Source organism: Thalia democratica, chromosome 7 (genome assembly GCF_965202585.1).
Source record: "Thalia democratica chromosome 7, ktThaDemo2.hap1.1, whole genome shotgun sequence".
In the NCBI taxonomy this organism is placed as follows: domain Eukaryota; kingdom Metazoa; phylum Chordata; class Thaliacea; order Salpida; family Salpidae; genus Thalia; species Thalia democratica.
Window position 1 is genome coordinate 3,339,444 of NC_139171.1, and position 13,416 is coordinate 3,352,859.

At 23.4% G+C, this 13,416-nt stretch overlaps 1 protein-coding gene across 1 annotated transcript; it reads left to right on the forward strand.

Annotated features, from left to right (window-relative positions):
• The first annotated feature begins 5,439 nt into the window (after positions 1-5,439).
• LOC145840869 (uncharacterized) lies at positions 5,440-7,783 on the forward strand. Its single transcript, XM_082948207.1, has 2 exons — positions 5,440-5,522; positions 6,675-7,783. Exons 1-2 carry the CDS (start codon positions 5,453-5,455, stop codon positions 7,541-7,543), a joined length of 939 nt encoding a protein of 312 aa, XP_082804333.1. The 5' UTR covers positions 5,440-5,452; the 3' UTR covers positions 7,544-7,783.
• Positions 7,784-13,416: the final 5,633 nt, after the last annotated feature.

Below are 13,416 nucleotides of genomic sequence, written 5' to 3' on the forward strand. Positions count from 1 at the left end.
TCTTTGGGAGTTTAATTTTATTACTTGAGTTAATTAACTACCAAACTAATCAAGTCTAAATGAAAAAGAAAATGATACTATTTAAGTTTAGAACCCTAAGTGTATTTTCTGTTGTGTATTTTCTGTTAATGATTGTTATGCTTGTAATCTAAAACACTCATGATTAATTACTTTGTTTCTAGTTTTGACCATGACTATATTTAACTAGTTGATAAAATTGTTTGAGTTGAAATTTTAATACTAAAATTAATTGACTATGAAACTAATTAAGTCTAAATAAAAAAAAGATATTTTTTAAATTTAGAACCCTAATATGTAAATAAATTTAAAACTATTAGCTGACTAAAGCTAATAAGTTTTTTCAAATAGTGTTTAGAAATTTTTAGTCTGTCATATGTCTCTACACTTAGTACTTAGTTTAAGATTTTCATAAAAATTTATATCTTTTAAACAAACTCTTATTTGCTTTAAATTTTATTTGTTTTTATACTTAAAAAAATATAAATTGAAGGTAATGAGTGTGTTTTACTTTTACTTAACGAAGTATAGATAATTTATACGTTTTGTATTTCTTTTAACTTTTATTTCAAAAATAGACTAATTTGTTCTTAACCTCAAAAATAACTTTAAAAAATCATGATTTTATGTTTTTATTTAATGTTGCACATTGTTTTGTTTATTTTTTTACACAAAACAATTATTTTTTAAAATCTGTGGTAGTTGTATAATATCCGTTGTTTATTAATGTTGTTGCTTTATGAACATTTTACTTTACTCTCTTATAAACAGCAGTGAAAATACCTTGATAATCTTTTCATTATATTTTATTTATATGATTTCTGTTAATCATTTTCAATTTTAGCACTTCAGTTGTGTGAATTAAGGCTAGTTTACTTGGTTTAAATATTTACAGCCCCCATAAACGGTAATCAGGGTTACCAAAAAACTTAAAAACCTGGAATAACCAGGAAAAACCAGAAATTTGACAATTTAGGCTAAAAAATCTGGAAAAACCTTGAATTCGAACAAAAATCACTAAAATAACCTGGAATTTTCAACAATTTTAACATATTAAGTAGTATATATCAGTTTATTCCAAATTCCTATTGATAATTTTTTTTTCATCATTAATTTTTTTTATTAAAAAACACATTTAAACTAGCTTTACAGTATTTCAATATTTTAATACTATTCACAGTTTCTTACCTTAAACTTAACTTCAAGCTAATAATAGACCCAAAAAAGCTTACTTTTAAAAACCTGGAGGAAGTTTTGAAAACCTGGAGGAAGTTTTGAAAACCTGGAGGAAATTTTCCGAAAATATTTGGCAACCCTGGGTAATACCTTGTATTTAACAACTTTCCATCAAACTTCACTTCACTGTTTTTATGAATAAAATATAGGAAACTTAAACTATAAGAAAGTTTGTTCATAATATGTAATTTGGAAAAACGTTCACTGAACACTATAGTAAAAATTCTTTTGAAAAGCCAGATTCTTATTAAAAAAATAGAAAAAATTTAAAACAAGCATGCAAACAACAGTATTTATACCAGACCCACCAAAATAACAAAGTTCACCCCAAAAAAATTCCCCACAATCATACTACCAAGTTATGTTGAAGATCCTCCAAAACAACAAAGTTCACCTCAAAAAAAATCCCCACAATCATAAAACCAAGTTATGTTGAAGACCCACCAAAACAACAAAGTTCACCCCAAAAAAAATCCCCACCATCATACAACCAAGTTATGTTGAAGACCCACCAAAAAAAATACCCTAAAATAAACTTCCCACCATCATACAATCAAGTTACTTTTAATGAAACAGATAAAACTGTTTACCAGCCACGAGCGGGCGCTACAAGCAACATCGAGCCAATCATGATATCGAGAATACCTGATGAACACATTGTTGACGACAGGAGTTGTTATTGCATAAAATCTGTCAAATGCTGGATACTTTTTATTGTTAAGATTTTTTTTTCTGTGGTCTTTCCGCCTGTCTTGGTCAATTTATTGAAATATTAAATGCATTTCTTTTCTCAGGTTGTAAAATTTAAATGTGATTTAGGTCTGTCTACAAAGCTAATAGTTTAATATTGTTTCTAATTAAAAAAAAAAGAACGATTGAAATGTTTCTGCTACGCTTTATGTTGTTTGTTTTGTTTGAAACATCTAATTGTTACTGTTGTTTTCTAACTTTATATCAATAAAAACATTGAATGTTGTGTGGTACTTTTTAGTTTATAATCACCTTGCTTAATGTGCGAAACCTTTCTTAAAAAGTAAAATCGCCATTTTGAAAGTTTATTCACTAGTAATGGTAAGAAAAAATATTATACTTTGAAAATTATACACTATAAAACAAGTTTTAGTTTTTAACTACAGTTTCTCTTTTACTTAAAAATAAGCAGTAACAATTTAAAAATAAAAGAACTTTCCATTTTAGTCAAGTTTAAGGTTCTCAAAAATAAGTTTTGTCTACATCATTTTATTAACTTTTCTTGCATCAAAAATTATAAACACACTTTTAAAGTCAGTGTCTTTTAATGTATGTTTTGTTTCTTAATCTTTTTAATTTTTTAATTTATACTGTATATATAAGTTATATTATTTATTGCATGACATTTACAATATTATTCTTCTGTTGATATGTTTCGTTTGTAAAGGTTTTTGAACGTATTTTAATTGTTTTACTATTTAACAGATATATAAAAAACCAAAGTGAAAATTTGATAAGTTTAAAACACAACTTGTAAAAATTTTTGTTTTAGGAATTACATAGTTATTTGTCTTAACTAAAAAAGAATTGCTCAATTTACTGAAATGTAAAGAGCTTATTTTAAATAAAGATGTGCAAATTAAATATTTTAGATATATTATTTTTCTAAATTATATCATATCGTTTTTTAACTCAATTTTGAAATTCAGTTTAAGATAATATTCGTCTCTTAAACTTAAAAAAGCGCTTTTACTTGTTTTGAAAAGTTAACTGTTCATTTTAAAATACATGCACAAACTATACGATTGATATTGTAATAGTAGCTAATTTATGTCATTAAATTAAACACTTTATCTAAACTTTATTATTGATTATTAGTAAAATTTCTACACATAAATTTCAAACTGTTAATCTATGGAAAACAAATTTCAGAAAAATATCATAAAACTAGGTCTAACTGTTTTTAAACAATTTGTTACACATAATATAACTATTCAAATCGTATAAAACTAGGTAAGATATACCAAAATAATGTTTTATTTAAACATTTTAAAACAAACTAGTTTCATTGGTTGTAAAATTTTAATACTACCTTTCTTACTTATAATAATTTATTTCTGCCATTGTAAAAATGTTATTATTTATTAAGAGTATAGTAATCAAGGTCGTTTGAACAAACTTTATAAAAAACTAAGACCATTAACAAATTTTCGCAATAATTATTCATTTAGTTTCAATAATATTTTACTAGCTTCAACAAAAAATACACTATTAATCTGCTGGTTTCCTTTAAATTTATATATAAGTTGGTTTTATGAAATTTCAATATTATGTTTTTTTATTTTCAAAAAACTATTCTTACCACACTTTTTAAGATTTTATTTAGATGATATCTTATCAAATATTTGTTACTAATTGTTAAATAGTTCTGTTTAAATTTAAAACCTTGTTAATCTTTGAGGTTTAAAATTAAAATGTTTATTTTGAAGAAAACACAATATTTGTACATTCCAGATTTTATAAAATGTCATATCGTGTACCATATGCCAGGAATAGATAGTTTTTCGTGATGAGGAAATATCAGTTGTCCATTGCGGACTCATGTACTACCATAGCTGCTTGCATCAATGGTTGGATACTAGAATGACCTGTTCTGATTGCAGGTCTCAAGTTCTTAGAGAAAACGTAGTAATGAAACTTTATCCTTCTGTTAATGAAGATGCAGATCTTGTTTACAAAGGATCATCTGATGACACGAAAACTGTATTGCAAGTTTTTAATGAAAACAACGCAAACTTTCAGAAGCTGATAATCAAAAGAATTACTCTTCTTGAAGAACAAAACAAAGATTATTTTAATAAAAACTCAAAGTTAGATGAAAACCTCAGAATTAATTTGACAACAATAATAGCTGTCCAGAACGAAAAGATAGTTAACGACGAAAAAACAAATAAACTGACAACTAAAAGCTTAAAACAGATATAAAAAAACTAGAAGAAAAACTAAAATCAGTTTCGAATGAGTTAATATTATCAAAAGAACATAGTGAACCAACATTAAAAAAGTTAGACGCAGAAAATATAAATCTTAAAAACAAGCTTGCTTCAGTGTTAGATGTTCTACTTACCGAAAATAGTATAAATAATAATATTCTAACTTTAAGTACAAACAAAAATGAAAAAAGGTTAGAACAATCAAAAAAATCAGTCACAGTCTTGTCCAAGCACTTTGAAGAGATCTTTCGTTTATTAAAAAACAAACATTTTCATTTCTGTAGAAAACAAAAAAGATATATACTAGCAACTAGAGAAAATTAAGTACTGTAAATTAAATATTTTTTGTAAAATTTAAAATAAAACTAAAAACTACCATATCATTAAATACTGAATTTCATACTTTTACTTCAAAGTTGATGGAACAATTATATTTGAGAATAGTCAGTAAAGTTTGATATATTTTTTTCAATTTGAGAAACTGAGAAAACCACACTTTAGAAAATTATTTTTGTTTACTGTAACTAAGAAAAACTATTTCTATAAACATAAAACAATTAAAAAATCCCCTAACATTGTAGTTGATAAAAAAATTTTTGATGACATTTTGAATTTTTTATTAAAACTATTTCTTAAAAACACTGTTTAAATTAGTTTTTTTAATCCACCATTGTTCTGTATAGTCTAAATTAGTTCTAAAAAGTGAACTGTGTATGCATATTCTATCTGTTCTCGTATATTGTTTTGTGAAATTTATTATATTGTATAATTAGAGCAAATTGGTCTTTTATTTCATGGTTTAGTTCAGTTTTATTGTTTTTCCATATGTTTCTGTGGGCATTCCATCGCTTAGTAAAGCTGTTCATAGTCTGTCCAATGTATAAATTTTTGCATATGTTGCATGTAGCTGCATATATTCCATAATTTTTGCAATTTAAATGTTGTTTAATTTTCATATTTTGTTATCATACTTTTATATAGTTTCCAAAAATTCCACATAAAGCATTTAAAATAAAAAGAAGAAGACTATCTTCATTCCATTTTAATTTCTCTACAAGTACAAGTTAATTTTTATTTTAAGTAAAACTTAATATTAGTTCAAATCAAAATCTAAACTTACATTAATACAGGTTTCTCACAAAAAAAACTATATTTATTCCTACGCATTTTTGAAGATTTTAGTTTAATTGTAAAACTAACTAAATATTTATTTAGACTTAAGTAGTTCAACTAAAATGGGGTCAGGAAATTCATCTCATAATTTTAAAAACGAACTATTGAAAAACAAATTATCATCTGCAACAAGTTTGGTTTTAAAATATATCAATATAAATGAGTTATCGACTTATACTTCAAGTAAATTTTATAAAGAAAACAATTTTTCGATTTAATACAGTTTTAATACGAAAGAACAAAATCTTTATGATATTTATAATTAAAAATTTAGTAAAACATATACCATTTAAACCTATTAAGAAATAAATTTTTATTGTGTACTAGGTCTTGTCAGTTTTTATATCGAATATATTAATGAAAAATTTCTCTTATTCAATACTTTTATCAGGCCTAATTGTTTTTTAATAATTTAATTTCTCTTATAAAAACTTTCACTAACATTTTCAATTAACCACAACTAACTAAACCTTATTTTTAATTATTTGTTATAAGTTTCTAATCACTAAACGAATTTATAATTATTTTTGAGGTACACCTGTGTATTGAATTCAACAGAAATGTATAATAATGTAAAAAGTATTGGTTATGATAAAATTCTAATTTCATAATGTTAAAATTGTATTTAAATAGTTTCGTAATGGTGAATTCTGTATTAATTTAGTATTAAACAAGTTATTGTTTCTAAAGATTAAATATTTTGATTATTTTCTTCATCAACAAAATTACTACAAATAAAAATAAGCCGGGTTTAATTTCAGGTGTAAAAGCAAGTATAACCTTTGAAAAAATAAATAAGTTATTTAAGTTTTTTTCTACAGATTAAACTTGTTGTAAAAAACTAATATTTTTGTATCTACAATATACATTGTATTTGTAATCAAATAACACTTTTGATGTAGGTTCAGGCTTTTGCTGTGTTTTTAATTTATTGTTTTTATTATTTAGATAGTATGTTATATTTAACCGTCTTTGTATTTATTGAAAATTTTATATTTAAAGTTTATTTTACAAAAATTTAAGTTGGAGTTAAATTAGCTGAGTCGCCAAAAAATAAGAATTCTTTTTATTATGAATTTAGATTATGTAAACTTTATTATTGATTTATACCTAAATATGTTTCGATAAAGTGTGTTAGGGATATGAGTATAAATAAAAAAAAAACAGAAATAAAACCCTTTTAAAAAAATGCTGAGTCATCGCTTTTTAGCACATTGTGACGTTTAAGTATAATTTCCCTTTAGGTGAGAAAATCGTTAAATTATTTCTTTTATAAACTAACAGATAAACAAAAAGAAGTCAAAGAAAATCATGAAGAAGCAAAAGCAATTGTAGTTGTAGATAAATGGAACAAACATTGTTACCAGTATTTTATAGATGAGAAAAAGTGGGTTAAAATAGACAAGTTACCTGAATCAGTAGGTAGTATATGCAGGATTTATGAAATTAATAATGTTTGTTATGTAGTTGGTACTAAAGGAATCTCAACATTGAGCGATGAGTTTTACAAGTTTCCATCAAATAAAGATTATGATGGTTTTCCTCCATGCCGAGTTGGAAACAACATTTTAGTTATTGCTGGGTATAATGATACAGAAAGCAAAATGTTCAATACTGTCAGCAAACAATGGAGTGATGTAAACATTGAAACAAAAAGAAAATACTTTGATGCTGTTTATTATCTTAAAAAAGTTTGGATTTTTGGTGGAATGGAACTTAATAATGATGGAAAATACAATGCAGTCAACACAATACAAATATATGATCCAGTTAATAAAACTACATCTTTATTACCAGTTAAAATGGTACAAGCGAGATGGCGTCACAAAGTCATTGTTTATAATAAAAAACTATTCGTGTTTGGTGGTTATAATAATTATGATAATCCACTAAACACTGTAGAAATGTATTCACTAGACACGAAAAAATTTATTATGATGGCTCCAAAGAAAACTCCTCAAAGTGAATTTGCTTGTTGCAGAGTTGGAAACCTCGTGTATTGTATTGGTGGAACGACTAATAGTTGGAATGGTACAAGTTTAGTAGAAGTCTACAATCTCGACACTAACGAATGGTGTGAAGAAGCAAACTTTCCTGTAGCTGAACGGCGTTTACATGCTTGTGCTGTTAACAATAAACTTTTGTACAAGTGAAAAAAGTAAAAACAATGTAAATTATCAACAACTAAACTGAACAATATTTAAATTAGTATACTTTGTTACATATGTTTTTTAGAAGTTTTAATTGGCATTAACTATAAGTTTATAAACGAAACATAATTAATTCGAAATGTGAAATATACTTAATTAAAGTGTTGAATACTTAGTTTAAAATAGCTATTACTTTTCGTGTGCAATTCTACTTCTTGTTTTTCTTAATTGCTTTAAATTATTGTCACTATTTTCAAAAGTTTAGTTGGGTAGTGTAGTTTAAGCTTTATTTAATTGTAGATGTTTATCGTATTTTCTAATTATTAGAATACAGTTTAAATATCTTAACATTATGATACTGTTTAAAGTTTAAACTGTACTCATACAAAAGTTTTTGATGTCTATATAAAAGATTGTATATAATCAACATGTTTTTATACTATTATTCGTAATTAAAACACTAACTGAATATTGTTTCTGTATGTCTAATTTGCTATTTAAGCTATTTATTTTAACTTTCCAAATTATTCATTAAACAGAAACCAATTAAGCGTCACTTACTTAAACTTCATTTTTACAGATTCTTTTTAATAAAATTAAAATAAATGAAAATGGAAAAGAAACTGAAAAGCTAAAAAAAGAATTTATAATTTAAACTTCAATTAATAAACCAAGAAAAACTAAAAGAAGTTTAGTTGTACAAGCATAAGAAGTATCAAAGTATATAAAGAAGAAAATAAAGAGTTATTGAGAAAGAAAAATTGATAATATTTTGTCTAAAAATCGTACTCATCAGGAAGCGTATAACTAAGAAGTACTCAATAAGAAGATCACAGTATTTGGTTAATAAAGTGTCAAGTTAAAGTTTATGTCGAACAAATCCGGTTTGTTATATGCAAAGCCCTGCAACATCTGGTCAACAAGAGGAATTGCCATATAACAGAATATTTAAAAAAAATTGTTCTATTAGAAACAACAAAAATTTATAAGGAATAAAGTTTGTACTTATGAAGTGCGTAATCACTGAGAAGACTAAATTATATTTCTAATAAATTTAGTAGTAAGAAAATACTATACACTTTGAAAGCCTAACATTTATTTTTAAATTAATAGTGCAAGTATAATCAAAGTATTTAAAACTACTAAATTAAAAATTGGTTTATGTTTACCATAAAGTAATACATTTTATTGTCAGGCAAAGCTAAAAAACAACCATAAATTTGAAAAGTTTGTTTAGATTTTAAATAATAAATAAATTTTTAAATATTTTTTATCTTTAACCTCGTAGTACTTTTATTTGTATAGTGTATAAAAAACCATAAAAGTAATTTTACAAAATTAATTATTTATTTGGTCTATTTTATTTGTTTTTAAGCATTTTTATTAATTAAACTTCATGATCAAACACCGTATTATTTCTTAGCTGTTTAATGATCATAATAAGTTAAGGATTTTCATTAGTTAATTACAAACCTATTGAACAAACTTTAATGTTTTTATTTTAATTTTTTTTTAAATTTATTTATGAGAATCTTAAAAATAAACATCTAACTTACGCCTTTAAGACAAAAACTTTACAAGTTACAACTTTAATGTCATTAAAAATATAAAACACAAGTTTTTTTTTTTCAGTTTAAGTTGTTTTATTATTCTCTTGCTTAAGTGTTTAATTAATACAAAATATTTATTTTTGAACAGATTATTAATTAACTTTTACTTTGAAGGTCATTAAAATATAATATAAAGTTAAACATTTTTCAGTTAACTATTTAAATTTAATAAAGTAGTTACAAGTTTTAATAATAATTAAAAAGCTTATGTCGATATTTATTTATTTTCTAATACTTCTTTAGATTATTACATCTGAAGTGTTATTATTGAAACTATTACTGAAAGTATATAAAACCACTACAAAAACTGTAAAGGTTTTCACTAAGTTAGTATTTCTTAGTTAAACTAAAAAAAATATTTTCATAAAACATTAAGCATTAGAAACAAATTCTAAACTTTTTTTTTGTTTTTTTTTAAATACAATTTTATAACTTAAGCGTTATATTTTATTTAATTAAGAATTTTATTGTTAGTGTAATGTTTATAAATAATTCAATATTTATTAATAACTATTTTGTATTAAAAATAATTGTGCTTTTTTATCGAATATAGATTAATTTTCTGATTTTAAATAAATTTATTATAACTTAAACGTTCTGTTTTTTTTTCTTCAAGTATAAATTTAATTAACTAAAATTCTTTAATATATGACAACATTTTATTAACACGTCACAAATTAAACCTTTCCAATTTTATTCACAAATAAATACTACAAACGTTAAAAACTACGTTTGTGACGTAATAGTTTTAATTGTGACGTAATAATGTCGATCGTGACGTAACAATGTTGTTTGTGACGTATTATTGTTGTTTGTGACGTAATAATTTTGGATGTGAGGTAACAATCTTGATTGTGACGTAACAATGTTGATTGTGACGTAATAATGTTGATTGTGATGTGATAATGTTGATTGTGACGTAACAGTGTTGATTGTGACGTAATAATGTTGGTTGTGATGTGATAATATTGACTGTGACATAATAATGTTGTTTTCGACGTAATAATGTTGATTGTTACGTAATAATGTTGATTTTGATCGAATATTGATAATCGTTTAGTGTTTTTTTACTATTAAGTTGTTATAAACTAATTTGATTAAGAAACAATTGTTTATTAAATAACGTTACAGGACTTCTTGAAAACACAAAAATAAAAAATAAAACGTTTAAGGTTTACCAAGTTGTTAACCAGAAAAATAATTCAAAATACATATTTTGTTTTAAACTGCTAAGTATTATTTAGAGATTGAGTTTACAATAAAATTTCTGAAGGAAAAAAGTTTTTGGAATTTAGTAACAATAGTATAAAATAAACAAATTCATGATAACTACGATTTAGTATTTTCTTATTTTTATTAAAAACTATAAAAGAAGAATAAATTAGTTTTACAAATAGCATTATACAATTTTTTTTTCACTATTGACTTTCTAATGTTTATCCAAGCTTGATTACTTGACTTGAGAAAAAAACATTTAAAAAATTTCTGGCATAGTGGCATAACTTCTGTTTAACGCTTTATGCATAATTGCTTGAATGGTTTTAAAGTATTTTTTACAAATTCTACCTTCAAAAAGTATTTTTGTTTCACTTTGTTTTTAGCCATTGTAAATCATTGTCAAGTTAGTAAACTTCTACAGTTTTGCAAACTTTACTCAGGTTTTGAAGTTATATGTTTTAATGTTTAAAGTTACAAAATTTAAAAGAAAAAGTGTTTTGTTCTTTGTTCATCTCTTAACAATCGAATTTAAACTTTGTGTTTAAAAGTTTTAAAATTTAACGTAAAATTCGTTGAGAATAGTTTTTTTTTTTGACATTGTAGGTAATAGTATAAACTTTAGGCTTCTATGTTGAATTTGTTTACACAGTTAAAACGTTTTTGTTCGTTAAACAAACTAGTTACAAAACATAGGTTTTGTACTTATTGTATCTGTTAGTGTCTTTTAATTGCTTTAAAACAAAAACATAAACTAAAATGCCATGGTATTTAAAAAGAAGTATGTTATTGTTATGTTTTAAATCTATAAATATTTTAAGCAGTATAGTAGTAGTATTCTTAAAGACATAAAAAACCTTAAAAAATAGTTCAATTTTATTAAGTTTATGTACATTAATCCATTATTTATATAATAAACATATAGTTGAAATTAGTATTAGAAATTTAATTAAAACTAAATTCTATAATACATTTTGTTGAGGTAAAACTAAAACATAGTTTTTTCATAAAACTATGTTTTCAAAATAGATAAAACCTAAGTTTATTTGAATCTTTTCATTTAGTTTTAAGGTGAAAATAAGAGCACAATAAAAATAAAAGTAACAAAATATCTGAACTAAATAGAATTTGCTATAATAAGAAATGTTTTTCTAGTTTAAATACAAATTAAACATTTAGGAACCTGCAATTAAACTGGGATAATAGTATTTGTAACGTAAGTAGAAATAAATGCATAAAGATTTTTTACTTGAAACTCACTTTACTTAATCATTGATTTATGAAGTTAACTTTGCATTTATAACTTGCCGTCATTAGTTAAGATGCTGGTAACATAAAAGTATATATAGATATAACTAAAAGTAGTAAAATGTATTATAAATATACCCGTTGAAAATGTAATTAATTTCAAAAAATCACAAATACTTTTCAATTAAGAAATTAAACAAAAATACAAAAAAAAAGTTTTACTTGATTTTTTTTTTTAACTAACATACAAATTTTATTTATAATTTTTTTAGACAACGTAGTTTTCAGTAAAAAGAATAAACATTTTGAAGTTTCTTAAATGCATTTCTATGTACTAGAAATTTGTAGTTTTTCATAGAATCTTGTTTTGAACAACAATGTTCTTCGTCGATTTTTGCTATCAAGAATTGATTATAGTTAAACATAACTGAGATTATAATAACAATGTGAAAAAAACTGCTCAACATATAATATCATAAAAGATAGTAAAATATGATTTTTTTTTAAAGGGATGCGTATAACCTTTAAGTGGAGAGAAAATACTTAAAAGTAAATTACAGCTTTTAAACAATTGTTAAATAGTACATGAATATGTTTAGAGTTTTTCTTAGTAAGTTATTTTTCTAAAAAGGTTTTTATTTTACCTTAATATATTTTAGAACAATTGATGAATTATAGCACAGTTCACGGAATACTTTTAAAATAATTATTTTAACGTTAAATTTTAATCAAAATAAATGTTAAAAATTTTAACGTTATCTTTAGTTAAAAAAAAATTATTATATTTAAAAATAAATCAATTTTAGTTAAATATTTAGGTTTGTTATATAACATCTTCTTTTTTTTATTTTTTGAAAAACGTATTTTCTTTATTTTGAATCAAAATATAATATTAATAATAAAAAGGTTGTTTGTAATGAACAGACTTTGGATTATACTTGGTTTTTAAACATTAATTGTAATTTTTTTCACTCTTTAGATTGTTTCTTTATGTTTGAGCATCCAACTTCTGATAATAATTTCAAAGATTAGTTAATTTTGCACATGGATCAAGTTTTTATCATAAGCTTTTTAATGATGATTTATTTTTAGAAATTTAGATTAATTATATGACAGTTATGAATAAAGAGAAATGAAGCTAAGTTTTTTGTTTTAATTAGAATTTAAAGCATATACAGTGTTCAATTTTTTTTACAGTTTGAGAATTTATCACAGATTTTAACAATACCTTACAAAATAAGTAAATTTTTTAAAATTTTATGTCTTTAATTAAAGTCAGTTAATGTTTTTGACTCGTGAATTAATGTAACAAAATCTGTAGAAGTCTACAACCTCGACACTAATGTATGGACAGACAGAAAAAATTTTCCTGTTACTAAATCTGGTTTACACGCTTGTGCTGTTAACAATAAACTTTTGTAGTTCAAAAAGTAAAATAAGAATAATATTTTTTTTAATTTGCTAAGCTGAACAAATTTTAAATTAGTATACTTTTTTTCATATGTTTTTTAGAATTTTTAGCTGGCATTGATTAGTTTATAAATAAAACATAATCGATTCGAAATGTGGAATACTCTTAATTAAAGTGTTGAATATTTAGTTTAAAACAACAATGTATAATAATTATTTTTTGTGTACAATTCTTCTTCTCGTTTTTCTTAATTGATTTAAATTCTTATTACTATTGTCAAAAATTTAGTTGAGTAGTGTAGTTTAAGCTTTATTTAATTATAAATGTTTATCGTATTTTCTAATTATTAAAATACAGTTTAAGTATCTTAACGTTATGATACTGTTTAAATT